Source organism: Camarhynchus parvulus, chromosome 4 (genome assembly GCF_901933205.1).
Source record: "Camarhynchus parvulus chromosome 4, STF_HiC, whole genome shotgun sequence".
In the NCBI taxonomy this organism is placed as follows: domain Eukaryota; kingdom Metazoa; phylum Chordata; class Aves; order Passeriformes; family Thraupidae; genus Camarhynchus; species Camarhynchus parvulus.
Window position 1 is genome coordinate 32,349,214 of NC_044574.1, and position 18,300 is coordinate 32,367,513.

General features: G+C 41.2%; 1 protein-coding gene across 2 annotated transcripts; it reads left to right on the forward strand.

The window, feature by feature from the left end:
- The first annotated feature begins 3,491 nt into the window (after positions 1–3,491).
- CASP3 (caspase 3) lies at positions 3,492–15,709 on the forward strand. 2 transcript variants are annotated; one of them, XM_030948125.1, is made up of 8 exons: positions 3,492–3,620; positions 7,710–7,843; positions 8,913–9,005; positions 9,849–9,973; positions 10,478–10,606; positions 12,458–12,633; positions 13,119–13,236; positions 14,311–15,709. In XM_030948125.1, the coding sequence occupies exons 3-8, from the start codon at positions 8,932–8,934 to the stop codon at positions 14,535–14,537; spliced, it is 849 nt and encodes a 282-aa protein (XP_030803985.1). In that variant the 5' UTR covers positions 3,492–3,620; positions 7,710–7,843; positions 8,913–8,931; the 3' UTR covers positions 14,538–15,709. The 2 variants fall into 2 exon arrangements, with proteins under 2 accessions (XP_030803985.1, XP_030803986.1); XM_030948126.1 differs by having other exon boundaries at positions 3,513–3,608; positions 14,311–14,648.
- Positions 15,710–18,300: the final 2,591 nt, after the last annotated feature.

The following is an 18,300-nucleotide window of genomic DNA, read 5'->3' on the forward strand; positions in this document are numbered from 1 at the left end:
CCTAGGAATTTTCATTTTTGTCTACAGAATGGTATTACGCTCCTCAGAAAGTATACAAACTGTTGGCTAGGCACATTATATCAGTAAGGGGTAAAAAAATACTAAAAGTAAAAGGGCTAAGAGTAAAAAAATATTTTTCTTTTGTGGTTGGGGAGACAAATTAGATAATTAATTGTATGGGAAATACAATATTTGAGTTCATAGGAGGAGTTAAGACATCAGCACTTCAGCTCTGAGCTCTGTATCTTGAAGTAAAAGAACTGAAATCAAAAATGAAGGCTCCATTCTCCACTGCTGACCTTTGCTATTGATCACTCATACTTTCACCTGCTTTAAAAGCTCATGTATTTTCCACAACCTTAAAACAGCAATCTTATCTCTTTTCAAGAAATAGAACCATGCAGTAACTCTTGCTATCTTGCAACCTTTAAGCTTCTAGTCCCATAAAGGAATCCAAATGCTGCAGAGTAATGTAGTAAAGCATAAACACACATATGTACAATTATCTGTAAGTAGAACACCTGCAAATCATAAAAGCACTGCCAGGAAACTGTGAAACAGAGGAAGGGAGGCAAGAAGTAACAAGCATGAAGGGGAATCTTCTTGTTCTGCCCAGCACAACCACTTGGTTCTCCTAACAGCTCCTGGGTTGCAGTGAAAGATGAAAATGAAAATGAGCATACTCAAAAGTATTCAATCCTTTAACAAGCTGGATCCACAAGGCAAATTTAAGTACTTAAATATTCTTGTGGAGCCCCAAAGCCCAAATTTTAGATCCTATCATTTCCCCTTCCAAGTTTTCCACAGCAGAAGTTTCTGGACACTTACATCTCTGCCCACTGTTCTAGGCCTGCCAATGTCTTGATAGTCAGTGCCTGCATCAAGTTTAAACCAAAATGTTTTTTCTGCAACAGGGGTCAAACATATTACCTCTATCCCCCTTGTCCATCTTCTGACCTGTGCATTTTCTTCACTCCTTTTTTGTGCTCTTAGTTTTTTCTCTGGGAATGAAAAGTTACATTATAGGCAATCAGCATTTCTCAGAAGTGCTAACAAAACTTTCAGTTTCATTTTGATATTGCTGGCTGTAAATTAACTGGGTGGGTGAAAAAGACATCCCTACATCAGCATTTTCCCACAAGGTGACCAATAAAAAAGGAAAGGAAAGGAGAAGCCCCATAATTGTTTATTAATTTTAAACTTTCTAGTTATATCAGGCCTTATTTTTGCAGAAACACAGTTGGGAGGATACCTGAACCTGGGAGAAGGGCAATGACCCTTACTTTAAACTGAAACCTACATGGTTCTTGCAGTCCAAACACTTGGTCTCTCAGGAGTCCAACATGTCAAGTCTTTTCAAGGCAATTTCAATTCCTGTGTGAACCATACCATAACACATCTATTTAGAGCACATACAATTAATACTTACAGACCAGCCTTCTGAGCTCACTGGGAAATTCTCACTTCATCCTCCTCGCCTATGTCTCACCAGAAGTAAGGGCAGTACTTATTTGTGTTTGACTTGACTGAAAGAAATTTTGTCACCAACATGTTTGGACTTCAGTGTTAGTGACTCAGCAGGATGACTGCATGGAGAGTCTGGAAAAATGTCTCCTGAGCAATGACTTAAAGAACTTGCTATTTCATCTTCTCTATTTTATGGGAGACTACTTCTTCTCCCTTTACTTCTCATGATAATGACAAAACATATTACCCACACCCGCTGACAACTGAAGCTGAGACATGCAAATCAGCTGCTACTCAAAATAACATTACACTTGTTTTCTGGCTGGTGTGTATCATGCAACATAGTTCTATGGCAGAATTCATGGTCCTTGACACAAATAAATCCATGAGATTTTCTCCCAGCTACTGATTCAGCCTTAGAAGAACACATTAAATTCCTTAACGTTAGTGGAATTCGCTATCCTTATGTTGAGCTGATGAGTGGCACATTAACAAACACTACTCATCTTCCCAACAACAAATGTTCTTCTTGCCCTCCTAACAAAGGAAGTGGCCTCTACAATTACAGAATCATGGAATGGCTCAGGCTGGAAGGGACCACAGTGGGTCACCTGATCCAACCTCCCTGCTCAAGCAGGGTCATCCCAGAGCACATGGCACAGGATTGTGTCCAGTCAGTTCCTGAGTATCTCCAGTGGAAGAGATTCCACAACTCCTCTGGACAACCTGTTCCTCAAATTAAGATTGCAAGTGCAAAACTCAGTACATCAGACCTGGTGATAAGACCTGAAAAAGTAGGTTAGTACCTGTTATGAGAAGCTGGAATACACAGCTTCCAATGTTATCTGACTTCTGCTACTGAAGGTCAGCGTACAAATATGAAACCAACTGACCTGAAAGTTGATGATGAAGCCAAAATCAGCCCTCAGCGTCCGAGCGCTGTTGCGCAAGGCAGGTCTGTGGGCAGCCAGGGACAGTCACCATGCAGGTGGGCAAAAACCCTGTCCAAGGGTGGTCCTGCCATGGTACAGGCCAGCTCACCCACAGGGATCTCGCTCACTAAGGTCAACAGGGGGCTGTCATTTAGTAATTATCCCCACTGATTAGTCTAAACGGCCATTTTCTTTACAAACCACCATTCTTTCAGAATGACAGAATATTTTGAGTTGGAAGGATCATCTCTCATCCAACTCCCAGCCCTGCACATGACCACCTCCAAGGGTCACCGTGTACACCATGTACATAACAATATTGTCCAAATGCTTCTTGAGCTCTGTCAGGTTGGTGCTGTGACCACTTCCCTGAGGAGCCTGTTCCAGTGCCCAACCACCCTGCAGGTGAAGAACCTTTTCGTAATATCCAAGCTAAACCTCCCCTGATACAGCTTCAGGCCGTTCCCTTGGCTCCTGTCACTGGTCACCACAGAGATCAGTGCCTGCCCCTCCTCTTCCCCTCAGAAGGATGCTGAAGACCACAATGAGGTCTCCCCTTAGCCTGTTTTCATCTTGGTCTGTTCATCTTCTCCAGACTGAACAGACCAAGTGACCTCAGCTGCTCCTCATATGGCTTCCTTCCCCCCAAAGACCTTCCCCATCCTCACGGTGCCCAAAACTGCACACAACATTTAATATGAGGCCGCACCAACATAGTGTAAATGTACCAGAACAGCACATTTGTTTCAGCAGGCAGAGGAACTCAAGCAACAGCGCAAACCTGACAAGGTTTGGGTTACATCATTCACACCCAGGAGCAGCAAGGACAGCCGTACGCGGCTCAGCGCTCAGAGCCCGCAGGGCGCGGTAGCTCAGCGTTCCGCCATAGGGCCCGGCCCGGCGAGCTTCGCCAGGAAAGGAGAGCAGAGGACAGCAGCCACCCCGTGCCTTCTCAGCCCGGCCTCGCACGCCTCTCTCCGCGCCTGAAGGGCCCACAAGCTGCTCCCGCCGGCACGCACTCACCCCCGGCGCCCGCCACCCGCCGCCATTGGAGCGGCCTGCCCGCCCAGCGCGGGCGGGGCCAAGGGGCGCCGGGCGGGCCGGGCAGCGGCGGCGGTGGCGGCGGCGGCGGCGGCGGGGCTTTTCCGCGCCGAGCAGCGCTCAGCTAAGCCCGCCTCGGGAAAACGCCGGTTGGAACGCAGCGAGCAGGTGGTGAAGCCGGTGGGTGGCGGCGGTGCCGGGATGCGGCGGTGCCGGGGTGCGGGCGCGGCGGCGGCGGGGCCGAACAAAGCGGGGCGTGGGGGGTGGACCAGGCTGTGGCTCTCCAGGTCCGCGTGGCCGCCCGCATCTCTCCCGGAGCAAGTCGGCTGAGGGGAGCCGAGCGGAGCAGCGTCTCGCCCGGGGCGGGCCCGGCTGAGAGCGCCGCTCCCCCGGCTGCCCGCGGGGCTCCCTCAGGCCCGGCGGTCGGTCGGTCTGTCGGTCGGTGGCGGGGGCGGATGAGCTCCGGCCTTGCCCGCGGGCCAGGCGGGAGAGAGCGGCCGCGGTGCCAGCCCAGCGCCCGCCGCTTCCCTTGCCCGGAGGCAGAGCCATGGCCTCAGGTGTTAGCTTTGCAGAAGCTGACGGTAGCTAGTTTGTGCCCTTTCAGCCTGTCTCTGTGGAGAAGCTGTTGAAGCAGAGGGCAAAAAGAAGGAAAAGCAAAGAAAGGCGCTGTAATTCCGAGCTGCTCTGGTGACCCCTCGGAGACCATTGACCGGAAACACGGGGTCAGGAGCTGTATTTGGGTCTTCCAGAAGAAATCGTGTTAAACCCCGTCTGTCCTGACGGAAAGCGTGCTTGGGGCCGGGGCAGGCACCGTGGCTGACTTTCGATAGCGTGATAGCACGCCCGAGGTGGGTTGTGTCCTGTCTGTTCCCGGCTGGGCTGGAGGATAGGGCTGGCCATCTGTATCCTTTACCCCGTAACTCACAGTTCTTCCTTCAGGTGTCTGCTTGCCAGGTGGTAGGTTTAGAACTGGCACACTGTGCCCTTCATGTTAAGGAACATGATACGGCTGTTGCTTATAGCGGTGGTGATGTGATTAATAGCTACACATGAATTAATAACTCAAGGGTTCCAGCAACACTCGGAGTAATTTCAGCTGATTTTACAGCTCCATGCTGAGTACCTAAAAGTCTGTGTGTTTTGGAAGATCAGAATGCTGGCCCAGTGTCAGGGCTTTCCAGCAACTGCATCCAGACCAGAAGCAATGGGAAGAGCGGTCTCAGCCTGCTTCCGTCTGTGGTAGCAGTATTTAGTAGGGGGATAGTGTCACACAGAAAATGTAATGGTATATTTCAAGTGTTCTTTGTTTTTTCGTATAGTCTGCATCTATATTTTCCTTCTGTTATTAGTCAGATAATTATTGTTTAGCGTTGTACATTGTAGAGAGGAAAGTTTTTTAATTTGCATGTCTGCATTAGTATCATGATATGTCGTGTATATGTTCATGTACAAAAAATACCTTCTTTGAATGCTTGACATTTTCTCTTGCAGTCATGTGATGTGGAAAACTGCCCTTTTCCTATCTTTAGGGAGATGTTTTACATTGCTGATGTCTGTTTTGAACATGTGTTTTAATACTGCTGTACTCATTGCTTTGTAGCGGCAGATAGATACTAAATATGTGCTGTCTCCTGTGGTTTGCATATTTCAGGATCCAGCTGGTAACTAAAGACAGTTTTTAGTTATTTGCTTTCTCCCGTCTCAGAAGCTTTGGTATTATTTTTATCACTATACCACTTATTTCTGTTGTTGATTGTAATTTCAATGAAATATTGCTTTAAAAAGAAACCTGATGGTTCTTATGGCAGTGGTGACACATGATGATGTGAATTTATTTTCATTAGGTCCCGATAGAATAAGTAAATCCAGTCTGGAATGGAGTAAAAAGTTGTTTTATTTATTGTTTTTTTATTTGTTGTTTTCTCTTATCAAAAGAAAAGCATTAGAACAACTGCATTTATGCAGGGGAAAAATATTGCTGTACAGAGAGACATTGGTCATTTTTTGGTAGCTTGCAGAGCATAGCTTTGGACCTTTTTGAGCCACTTAATTTCTTACTACTTAGTATATATAAAGATCATTGTAGCATCACTTTTATATTTGCTGTCTCTGTCTCATTTTTTTTAATTGTATTTTTTTCAGATACAATATTATAAAATAAGCTTCCTAAAATCCACAGAATATATTTTGCTGGATTATAAAAATGCTGTTGTTCTTTTCAAGAACTTCTTTTTTATATTTCCTTTCAGGCAAAACTTTCAGAGAAAATAATATCAAAGAGCAGAATAAAAATCTGTAATAAATTTTTAAAGCACTGCCGTGGTTTCTTCCCCCCCACCAGGATGAGATCATCCTCCACAGGGAAATGCATGGCATCACTGCATTACCTAAAGCAAGATGAGGCAATTCTTAGTGGCCTGTCAGAATCAGCACCATCCTCCAGAGAGCATTGCTGTTACCCTGACCGATGCTTTAGAGCACAAAATACCCTGCTGGCTCCAACACACATTTGAGTGTCTAGCAACAAAAGAGAAATCTCTTTGTGGGTGTCTTTTGTTCTTTAAAGAGTGCAGGTGACCTGGTGCCTGAGGGTGCTCAGGAATTGATGGATATTAAGAGTTACAGATTGTGTTCTGAAGATAAACCATGTGCATTTCAAGTACTCAACGTGTTACAGCCAGTTTTTCTAGACAATCCCTATAGCTTCTGTAAAGTCTCTCAGACAAGCTCCAGTTGTGATGAAGTAGAGTGCAGGAAGCTCTAACACTTCACTGAACAATTGAAACTGTAGGCTGTGAACTAGGCTCCTGGAGATCTTAGTAAGAAATATTTTTATGATACGGTATTGCAAGTCGTGTTTTACATTTTTCAGATAGAAACTAATATAGTTTGTTGTAATTGTAGGTTTTGCTAGCTACTTCCAATTTCTTTCTTTGGTGCTGGATCAAGGACAGCAGTTTGAGAGCTTTAAAATTTAAGGTCGCTAAAGTGTCAAAGACATAAGTCTTATTTTAAAGTCACTTAAATGTTGAATATCTCTCTTAGTGTTTGCATCCTGCCTTAGCATTTATGTTGTAAGAAGCATTCAGTGCTCTCAGGGGTCTGCTAAGTTAAGTTTGCTAAGTTAAGGCTGCTGCTGTTCAGCAGTTTGGTTGATGTGAGTGCAGGAGAACCCAATAAGCCACTCAGCCTCCCTCGAGATTCCAAGGGCTCATCTGTTGGCCAGAGTGTGTTAGCCTGCCCTGTACTTTGGCCGAGTCTTTCTTCAAGTAGCTCTTGGTAGGTGGCTCATCTGATAAACAGGAGCTAGCCACAGCTTATGGAGGCACATGTTTACTAGTTTGCACTCTCTCCTTCATGGACTTGCAGCACTGGCACTGCAGAACTTCACAGTGCCAGGCAGCTGGGCTCAACACCTGGGGTTTAGCAGAAGTTGATTTCTGTGCTGACATGGCTACACTGCTGTCTGTGTGCCTGCTAGCTGGTTTTGATAATAGAGTTGGCGCATGATGCTGTGCTTTTTTATATGGTGTGACTGTTTATTACTGTTGTTAGCCAAAGAACAGATGAAGGAAGTTAATAATTTCCCTGTCTCTTATTAATCCGTCACACTGGAGGGTTTGGGTTGTGCTCGTGCACCTAGTTCTTCTCCAGGAGAAGGAAGAGTATGAGTGGCATCAGAATGGTGGGTCAGTCTGCTTGGGTGTTTTCCTACAAATTCTGCTCAGGCTGAGAGCTCAGGAAAGCTGAGGGCCAAACCCAAGGACATTGTAGTAGGGGTGGTTGAAAAAGTCATAGAAGCTCCTGAAGCTGGGCTGTGCTGGAGCAGAACTTTAAAGCATCCTTGTCAATGAAAGGTGTTCTTTCCAGTTGCTGTTGATCAGCAGCTCTGCTCTTCAGTTAGAACTGGGTGCACACAGCAGTTGTCACTGTAGACTAGACTTTGCTGGCAGTGCTAATGTTCCCTGCTCTCTAGGGCATAGGGTTGGATCTCTGTCATGCCACAGGTCATAAGTATTTGAATTTCCCTTTGGAGATTATTGCCTTTTTTCTTCCCACAGGGTGCTTTTAATGAATTAGACTTTGAAGTTAGGATGGATGAATCCAGATCAAGAGGCTAGGCAGTCTACTTCAGCATTGTATGTTTAGTTCTGACCCTGTGATACTGTCTTTAAAGTAAATTTCTATAATATAATGATAAAATGTGTTTTAGACATTTTATTTCTAAAATACTAAGCTTATTTTGTATTTTGGTAATTTGATTTACAGGAAATTTCCTGTTTGCTGCATTGCATAATACAGTTGCCAAGTCTGGAATAATTTGGTGAAGAAGATTTAATTACACAAGTGCTCTGAAATAATATTCAGAGTAACACTGAAGATCTTTTGAAGCCACTAAAAATGTGAGTAAATGTCTTCCCAGAAACAGGTTAAGCATGCAGGTTGTGCATAACCAAATTAATGCTTCTGATACATCAGTAATTGTTTCCACAAAAATGGGTGTTTGTGTTGTGCTAACAAAAGTACAGATACAAAGCTGAGACTTAATATAATAATATCATTATGTAAGATGGCAAATATAGTTTGCCCCAAAGAACTTAAGCCTTAAATAAGAATCTCTGTCATATCTGACCGGCAAATCTTGCTACTTGGTCTGGTTACTCATACCTTCTTATGTACCATAAATATACCTGCTGAAGTAAGTTTTTGTAAAATTCTTGCTTTGTAATGCCTTGTTTGACCTTCTTGAGGTCTCAGCACTACTAAACATTTATTACTTTGTCCTATCTGGTTGTTTAAATCTATGATGCATAATTGTTTTCTGACTCTTGAGTTTAAGGTAACTTTTGGTAGTATATTCCATGAGTATGCACAAAGTAACTGTGGAGTAGGTTGAATGCTTTTAAATTGATTTCTGATTTGGTACCCCTTATAATTTATTGGCCTGTATTCTCATAAAGGTAAATATCCCACGGCATAGGGGTCATTTCATCAAATGATTTAAGTTATATTGTTGTGGTTTTATTTTACTACTATTGCAATTGCCTTCACATACACCAGTTAGAATGGGATGCAGTGATGTTTCATTTGAAATGCAATGCAGAGAAATTACTCATGTCTCAAGCTACTATGACCTAATTTCGAATCTATGTTAGTATTTGCACATATCTAATAACTTGCATTGCTTGATTTTTGGTTCTTAATTTCTAATGCATCTGGGAACATTACAATGTTTTAAAGATTGTTTTTGATTTGTTTCTCTCTTGCCTTGCTTTTTGTAAGTTTTTTCAAAGATTTGGTCGTAGGGATCTGCAGACTTTTTCCCAGAGCTCTTTTAGAAGGCAATAATGTTCTTTCAAATATAAAATGTGTAGACATTACTCAGAAAGCTTTTTTTTTTGTCTACTAATATCCTAGGCTAAAGTTATTGTGTGAACTGTCATAATACTTCTATTTTCTTGCATTTTCAAGCTGATAATTGAAAGCAATAATGACAGAAATGGGAGATGGACCACATCTGGGGGAAGATCAGGCAGATGCAAAATCTATTCCAGCTTTTAAAGGGTAAGTGAGGTACTTTTGGTTTAAGTCTTCAATTGAAGTCTGGTCAGCAGCTTATGTCTAAGGGATTATATGTGCACAATCAATCCTGGATATCACTGGGCTAAGATTTTTAAGTTTAGCATACTATCAATTACTTACCAAGAAGCTGTTGTGGCAAGGGGTGTCTCAGCCTCGAGGAGTAACTGAGAAAGGCATCTCTACTCGATGGAGATCCTGGCGTGCAGCCTGCTGTATGTGGAGGAGGACAAGTGACTTACAGTCAAACTTGCATATGAGCCATGTTTTGGGATAGTGCATGCTCAGCTAGCCCTTACATGTTGAGGAAGACTTATGGCTCTTAGCCATTGTGTTAACTGTCTCCCAAAGTCCAGCTTCATTGAGGTGTAGCCATCCCGCTGACAGCTATTGCTTAAGCAGAAAAGGAGCACACATCTGCCACATTTCTTTAGGTTTTGAATGTTGTCTTGTGGAAATTCAATGATAATAACTTCTGTTTAGAATTCAGAACAGATTTGCTTTCTCAGAACTAACCTTTCTACCAGGTACATAGATTTCAAAAGATGATAGTAAAAAAGCCCAACTGATTTCTTGTTGATACAGTAATTGGCATCCTTAAACTAAGTTTTCATAGTTTTCATATTCTCCTGTGCAGAGGCATTACAATTTTAAACACAGTTCTTCCTTGATTCTTTTAATTTCAAGCTTGTTGCAAGTTCCACGGAAGGTTGCTACAAATGCAACCTCACCAGTTCCATTGGGCTTGCTAAAATAACCTATTGTTGTCATTATTTTGAAAAGAGAGATCAAAAATTAACACCTACATTTTATCTGGTTTCTATACAGAAAGAGCCTACCTGCTAGCAAGTCTATGGACTCTGGAATTCTGCCAGACTACAGTTACAGAATGGATTATCCAGAGATGGGGGAATGTGTAATAATAAACAATAAGAACTTCCAGCCACATACCAGTACCACTCACAAGTTTTTTTTACTTTTTTCCTTAATTTAGATAAATTTGTGCCGTGTGTTACTCTTCAAAATTAAATATGCAGACCAGTTTGGATTGCACTCTAAAATTAAGTCATGGGTGTGATTAATTTCAGTCCATTCTTCCAAATATGCATAGAGGTGTAGCAAATATGCATTAGGGTGTAGCAGTAATGAGGAGGAAAACTGATCTGCAGTACAAGTCTCTCTTACCTTTTAGTCATGATTTCTGTTTTGCAAATGAAATTCTTATGTCCTTAAATAGGGAAGTAGATATAAAAATAAAATGCAGATAAATCTACAATAGGTACAGGGGTGGGAGATGGTATGCCCATGTAACAGTGCAATGTTGTCTCTGCTAGAGTGGATCTGGAATAATGGAATATTTCAGACTGATACAGCTATAAACAAGAAAAGTAATTTGGCTCAATCAGACCATGCTATCTATATATTATGAAAAAATAACACTTTTCTCTTGTGTATAGGGATGTCGTCCCGTTCAGGTACAGATGCAGATGCTGCAAGTGTCAGAGAAGTTTTTATGAATTTGGGATATAAAATAAAGATCAACAATGATCTTTCATGTGGGAACATTTTTAAACTATTGAAAAAGGGTAAGTTATTATATGTTGTGTGTGTACATTAAGTCAAGCACTGTTTCCAAATACATCTCTTGCCCTCACATCTCTTCTTTCTGGGTTCTTTTAATGCTATTTCACACCTTCTGGTGATTTATTGCTAAGGATGACATGTACATCATAGTTTCTATGTTTATTCATCTTAGCTGTCTCTCCATCTTTTGTGCCATGACTGTTGTCTCCGTATCCTTTCTCATCTTCTAAAGAAGGATGGAAAAAAGGCGGAAACTTAAATGCAGACTGATTTATATTCTGACCTTGGGATCACTGAAGCTCTGTGAGTTGGAAAGAAAGCTGCTAGATTGGGTAGCGGGTTTCTGTGCTTAATGCTTAGTGGTGTGGCCCAAAGAGGGGTTCTGATTGAGGGACCAGAACTGCAAGTGTGTAGACTGAATTTTCTTTTGGATAAACAGCTCACATTTTGTTTACCGTGTGAAACAAAACACCCTTCTTTCAGGTGAGAGCTTTGTACTGCTGTGTCAGTCCTGCTTTTTTTGGACTTGGCTGTGTGTAGACCTAGACATTAAATGGTGCTGGAGGTATCAGTGCCCTGGAACACAGGCCATTCCAGTTAACTGGTGCAAGGTTCTCTGCCATGACTGGGCCTCATGCCCACTAGTGCTCTCCCACACTGTTCCAGGTCATACTTAAACACTGAAAGTGTTCCAGTGATTATTCCCAACAACAGTTAGCCTATAGCAATCCTGGTCTTGGTTTTTGTGTTTGGTTTTGTTTGGAGTTTCCTTGTTTGTTTGTTTTTAATGAAAGTGTTTGCTAACATAGGTGTAGGTCTTTAGTGCCAGTTAATATTTATGCCAGAAAATGTTCCCAGACATGGTTAATTCATTAGTATTGTTGTAGCTGGTCTGTTGAAAGTAGCTGAAAATGTGACTCTTCTGAATGCAGTGCTTGGCCATAAATTGTAGAAATGCCCAAGTATACATCACTTGAGTAAAGTTGAAACAATTCTTTTCTTCCAGAACAGAAATGTAGTGTTTTGTTAAGCACAAAACAGTAAGACTTCAGATTTAGAGGCTGTTTTTATTTTTCATCTACAAACTCTTGCATCTTTTTGAGTTACCACTCATAATTTCTTTTGGATCCTTTCTTTTAACCTTGTTTGTATCTTCTCATAAATTTGAAAAGATCCTTGGTCCTCAAGTACATTTCCCATAATGTCAGGCAAGAGAATATAGATTCTATGCTATTTGTATACCACAAGATGAAAAAAAAGTATAAAACTACAAACACTTTATATCAAGCTTAAATAACTGTCAGTACAAAATTAAGAGGATTCAGAAATCTTTCTAGACCTCAGGACAGGTAAAAAGTGAAAGAGAAGTGTACTGCTAGAACCTGCAGGAGCAGCAACAGCTGTGATCATGCTACATTTAGTTCCCATGTAATCCAAGTAGTTGAAGCATCCCCAGTTGGAAAGAGAGGAAGGACTTCTCCTTTCTTTCCCAAAACCCAGGGTATTCCATCAGTCCAATCCCAGACCACAAGGCTGACCATTATTGCATGAATGAGGTGTATCATTCCAAATTGGAGACACTGTGGGAATACCCTTTTTGTCTCCTGACTATTCCTGGCCTAGTTCTGTGGCCACGTCTTGCAGTGGGGAGGGTTGGCCCTTAATTTGGGGTTTCCTGTGTCCAGCCTCCTGACGTAAAGTAGGCAGGCTTCTTGTGTTCAGAAGTGAAAACTCTTTGGAGGTTTCTAAACATGCTAATTAGTTCTTAAAGACTTCTGTGACCTAGGAAGGATCAAATGCTCCAAATTTTTACAGAGTACAGGAAGTTAAGATAATTCTTTTTTTCTTTCAAGTTTCTGAAGAAGATCACAGCAAGCGAAGCAGTTTCGTTTGTGTCTTGCTAAGCCATGGCGATGAAGGATTGATCTATGGTACAGATGGGCCTCTTGAACTGAAAGCATTAACAAGCCTTTTCAGAGGTGACAGGTGCAGAAGCTTAGCAGGAAAACCCAAGCTCTTTTTCATTCAGGTGATGTACAGCTGAACAATGATGATCAAATCAGCCAGATAGTTAAAAAAAATACCATTTCCCACTAATTATTAGTGCAAAAAGTTAATCCTTTCTAAAATAGATTCGAGTGTAATTACTTTCAGAGTAAGATTCTCTTCAGATCTAAAGTGGCACAATTTTCCCTGTTAGGTAGGCTGTATTTATAACAGCTGGCATTGCATTAATTCTGTGTATTAAATAAAATATTAGGTAATATTTTAATGAGTTTCTGAGCGCACTTTTTAACGAATATCTATCTTACTTAAACTGTGTAATTGAGTTAAATAAATGTTACTAGTTCTGAGTCTGTCCAATGGAAATGTGGCACATAAATTCTTGTTGTTTTTGCAGTTTTTTAATCATGATATAATTTTTAAAACACAACATAACAATGTTTTTATCATGATCACTGCCTTTACTTTTCTATTTTAACATTATTTTCCATTCTTCTTTCTACCAAATAGGCTTGTAGAGGGACAGAATTAGATGCTGGTATTGAGACAGACAGTGGATCAGAAGAAACAATGTGTCAGAAAATACCTGTAGAGGCAGACTTCTTGTATGCCTACTCTACAGCTCCAGGTGAGGGACTGTATCCATGTCAGCCTGTACTCATGCTATAAATTACAGCTTGGAGTGGCACCCAGCCAGTGGGTGAATTCACTTGTGTGCAATGTCCTTTGGTCAGGGTCAGCTGTCCTACTTGTGTCCCCTCACAGGCTCTTGCCCAGTCCCGGCCCCTTGGTGGGGGAATGCTGGGGAGGCAGCGCTGCTCCCAAATGTGCTGATAACACCCCAAGGCACCGGGGTGTTATCCGCACATTTCTAGCTGCCAGTGCAGAGCACAGCACTGAGGGCTGCTGTAGGAAAATGAACTCTTCCTGCTCAGCCAGACCAAATACAGTCCTTCATGGAAATAAATATTTACTTCCCTCAATCACTTTTTTTAATTTGACTTGATTTCTTGTTGAAGTAATTGCTATCCTCAGTTCCTACAAAACCCTTACCAAGCCCTGAATATATCCTTCTCACTAGCAAACCCTCAAATGTTCATCTGCTGGAAATTCAGTTAATTGGAGTTGTGCAAATAATTTACAGCAAGAGGAAAAGATATTATTCTCAGAGAACAAAACAGTCAGATATGCAGAAGTGAATGATAAGTACCAGCATATTATTTTTCTATTGACTGTATTTGTATTGCATCCTTAAGCAAAATTGGTAGTGGCAGAGCCCTTCATATGTCCTATTTCCACTTAGCAGAAGTAGGTTCAGTCTTTAATTCTGCACATATTTGTGAAATTAGTGACACTGAAACCCATTTTCCATCTGTACTGTCACCTCTTTGTATTTGTGTACCCCATGAAAAGTAGTAAGTGGTTAATGACTAAGATTGCTGCAGCAGAAGATAACTTTCCTGACTTTTGATTTTCTTCCTACTTAAGGTTTTCTTAGATTATAAAAGATGACAGGATTAGAAAAAAAATTTCAGTTGGAATTTTTGGAGATTATAAAATCTAAATGTTGTTGACTGGTGGTTTTGAGTTATTGTAAAATATTGGTTGCCATTGGAAACAATGCATTGTTCTCCTAATTGCTGACCTGTCCTGTATGAAAGGCTACTCTGTTTCATCACTTTGACATTGCTCTCTTCCACAGGCTATTACTCCTGGAGGAATTCAGTTCAAGGCTCGTGGTTTATTCAGTCACTGTGTGAAATGCTGCAGAAACATGCAGGGAAACTTGAACTCATGCAGATTTTAACTCGTGTCAATCGCAAAGTGGCAGAGTATGAGTCCTGCTCAACTCAACAGGATTTTAATGCAAAGAAACAGATTCCATGTATTGTCTCTATGCTCACCAAAGAATTTTATTTTCCTTCCTAAAATAATTTTTCAGTTCATGCTATTTATCTGCATTTTATATGCAATATTATTACGAAATACCACTTTTAAATCTGAATAACTGTTCACTACTGTATGTGGCACAATGAAGTGTCTCAAAGTTAGATATATGTCTGTTGTTAGAGATAAAACATAGTATGGCTGTGTAGAAATGCAAAGCTGAGTAGCTGAAGCAGATTTGAAAGTAGTGCTCTGAGTATTGCAGAAAATTAGGAAAGGGAGACTGAAGAAGGATCAGATCGTTTATAGGAGCGATCTGGTGCTACATTTCACTTTGCCGAAGGGGCACAGAAAATAAACAGCTCTTGTAAATAGTTTGGTTTCAAATCTTACAAAGAAGATTCAGAATGTCGTTGCTGGTAATATGATAGTAGTGTCATCACACATTTCTTCTTAACTCAAGTTCTTAAAGTTTAGGTTAGTTTATAACCTAAACTATTTTTACACTTCTGGGCATAAACTGTGGAAAACAGCCATTTCATATTTTTGCATACAATTACGAGGCATATCTAGAGTACAGTCAGTTTTTCCTGATAATTTGTGATAATTTACTAACTTTGTGTATGGAATATTAGATAAAACAATTATATCAGCATGGTAGCTGTTTCAAAATAAATTTTGTATTCTGACCTTGAAGCTGAGAGCCCAAGGGACCAGTCTTTCAAAATGTCTTTTTCTGCAGCTTCCTAAGGGTGGAGCTGTTGGGGCATATTTGGGGCTATAAGAACCAGTGCAAAAGGAAGTCTGCATTCTGAGCAGTCTGCTTTCCTCTTTTTAGCCTTAAATAAGAATGGGTTGGCTCTGTGTATGTCACATGTAATCTGTGAGACCTAGATTTGTGGTACTGGAGAAATTTCACTTCATAATGGTAATTCCATGTGTTAACAAATAGTAAATTTATATCTCTTGACTCTGAATTTTGTGAGACAGACTTTTACAAAATTGCAAAACAATTTTGCTGATATTTCAACTTGTAGCAGTCTTTTTAAGATCAGTGGAAGACAGAATATGAAATTATTATAGGTGCTTGCGAAACAAGACTTGAAACCCTTTTAAAATTCTGTAGCAAAAACAATGCTGGAAAATTGATGTCCACTTCCAGAGGCATTTTGTACTTGTTTTTTTTTTAATTAAATACTGTTTCCTGGATTGTATCATGCTTTTCTATGTGTGTTATTTGTTTAGGATCTGATCGCTTTTGCAGATTAATTTTAACTCTAATTCTATCCTTTCCTCAAATTACTGTTGTCCTTTTTCTCCCCCATCAGCCTTACCACCTGAAATTGAAAAGAATCCACTTTAAAGCATTGTATGCCATTGTATAGCCAGGTAGTAGGATAGTGACTGAGACATGGGAAATGCAGGATCAAAAGGGATGCAGAGGAGGCAATTTTAAACATTGTAGATTAGTTCCTTGATGACTGCCTGCTGGATAGGAGCAATTCTGTCTCTCTCTTACAGAAATGTTCTGTGAGAGAGGGTAGGTCTATTTTAATTCCTTGAAATTTCACTTCTGGGCAGATTCTTGCCCATGCTCCTGTTGCAAAATTAAATAGGCCTCTTCTCATAGGTTATGAATTACAACAAGCATTTGCAAGGTTTTATGTTGTAAATAACTGACAGGACTTCTCTTAATCTGCTTGAGAGTAATGGGGCAGAGGGATGTTCCTTGAGTTATTAGTTATTTTGCTATGAAAAACTCCTGTCACAGTGTTTCCTCTTCCCTTAGATTTAATAAGTTCTGGTCTGAATTTGTCTTGGTCCTGTAAAGGAAAATTACTGTACAGCTTTTCCAATGGTCCTTAAAACAGAGCAAAGCAAAACCTAGGCTAGGCTGCAATGAGTAGCCAGTTGGAGGAATGAGGCCTGCAGCCATGAGATACAGAGGCATATGTGGTAAAGGGATTTCCTGAGGTGTGCCATGAGATGGGTGCTGGAGGGATTACAGTGAGCATGCTGGCCTGGTGATGGGGGGCAGGGGTTCTCATTGAACCTTAGCTCTGCAGTTGGCCACAAGGAAGAGGGAGTGATGCTACATGTTCTACCCTGGGCATGACCCACAGACTCTCTAGTTTCTCTCTCTGTAACTCTCTCCATATCTTTTATGTATAAAAGTGGCTGGACCACCCCAGTGTTCATGATGACAGTAACAGGATACTTGACTACAGTCTCACTTTCACTTCTCCAGAAAGTATTTGAAATCTTCCATGGCAGAGGATGGGAATGTGACCACCATGCAGACAAGGTGATGGGCTTGCTCCTGTCTTCTCCCTAAAGCAGGGGCATCTCCAGTGAGATTTCCACCTGTACCAGAGCATGCCTGGAAACACTTGTGCATAGTGCTGTGCTCTCAGATTATGTAGGTCTAGTGAATTTATCACTGGCAATCCAACAAGAATCTGTTAGATTGCCTGTTTCTCCAGTGAGCTGCACTATTTGTTAATGTGTGGTCATGAATGAGACCAGGCTTAGAATGTAGCCCACACTGTGCATCTGAGATCTTTCTGAACACAGCCAGACTTACAGTGCTGAATTGGTTATAATCAGAAATTAAACCTAACCCCATCCAGCCTCTCTGAGGACTAGTTGGAAAGCAGGGGAGTTTATTTTCTGATTAATTTCTATACTCAAAGCACCAATCATTTAGTAGAGGTAGGGCTTAGGAAATGAGGTATTCCCATCAAGTCCTTTCAGGACAAGAGTCACATTTTACTCCAAGTCAGTAGATTCCTTCACAGTGCCAAGGAGGCACCTAGATACTTCTGAGAGATGGTGTTCCAGTCTGTAGGACTTGCTTGTAGAGACAGAGCCTGTTGAAGAAGGCAGAGGGAGAGGTGATAACATCCTTTCTTCTCATGTCTTACTTGCCTCTCCTATTTTTCTCATGTCTTTCCTAAACATCCTATTTGTAATAATTCATCTCACTGTCTCCTACCCAAATTCAACCTTCTTACTGGATCACATTTTCCTAATTATCCATGAGATCAGTAGCTCACCACCTCTTTGCCAAGCCAAGTCAGATGAAAGGCTGGGTGAAAACACTTCCATGAAAGTGAATATACCAGCCAGGTGGGAGCAGTTCACTTCCACAAGGGAGCCCTTTCGTGCCAGCCATGGCTGCAGTTTCCAAGCTGAGCCAGAAAGTGAACTGTTTTCACCTGAAAGTCTGTGACTATCTGGATTATAAAGAACAGTTAAATCATGTCCAGAAGAATACTGACATTAGTATTTTGCTGACTTGAAAAGCCAACAAAGCCACAAACTTTTCAAAAATTAGTTAAGAGGTTAAAAAAGATGGCATACAGATACCTAAAAACTTTTACTGTTTTCTAGTAAAACAAAACAAGCAAAAAACCAAACCAATAAAACCAGCACCAATTTCTTTTCTGAATAAACATTTTTAATGTTAAGCAATGGAAGGAGGAAGAAAGTAAAGACCCAGTCTGAAAGTGGGGAGGCAACTTATGCTGCCTGGTTTACAGCAGGTCAAATACTCCCTTCTGGCTAAGCAAATCCTTTTTTTTGAATGCAGTCAGTCAGTCTGCCTTCTTCCTAAAACAGTCTCTGAGAGTACCCATTTCAAATATGAGTTTGTTAAAAGAAAAGAAGGCAAGTCAGACACTAAATGCTAGTAAGCCCCATGGAAACAGTCTTGCCTTGAGAACAAAATCCACACTTTTAGTACTCTGCTCCATAAGAAAACCATGGAACTTACTTAAAATACCAATTTGGGGTTGCTCAGTCT

Bases quoted from the DNA above. Each gene is read 5' to 3' on its own strand.
- CASP3 (XM_030948125.1), top strand. From the start codon at position 8,932: ATGACAGAAATGGGAGATGGACCACATCTGGGGGAAGATCAGGCAGAT. The intron at 9,974-10,477 runs GTACCACTCACA...TCTTGTGTATAG, and splicing joins GAACTTCCAGCCACATACCA to GGATGTCGTCCCGTTCAGGT. The intron at 10,607-12,457 runs GTAAGTTATTAT...TTTTCTTTCAAG, and splicing joins TTTTAAACTATTGAAAAAGG to TTTCTGAAGAAGATCACAGC.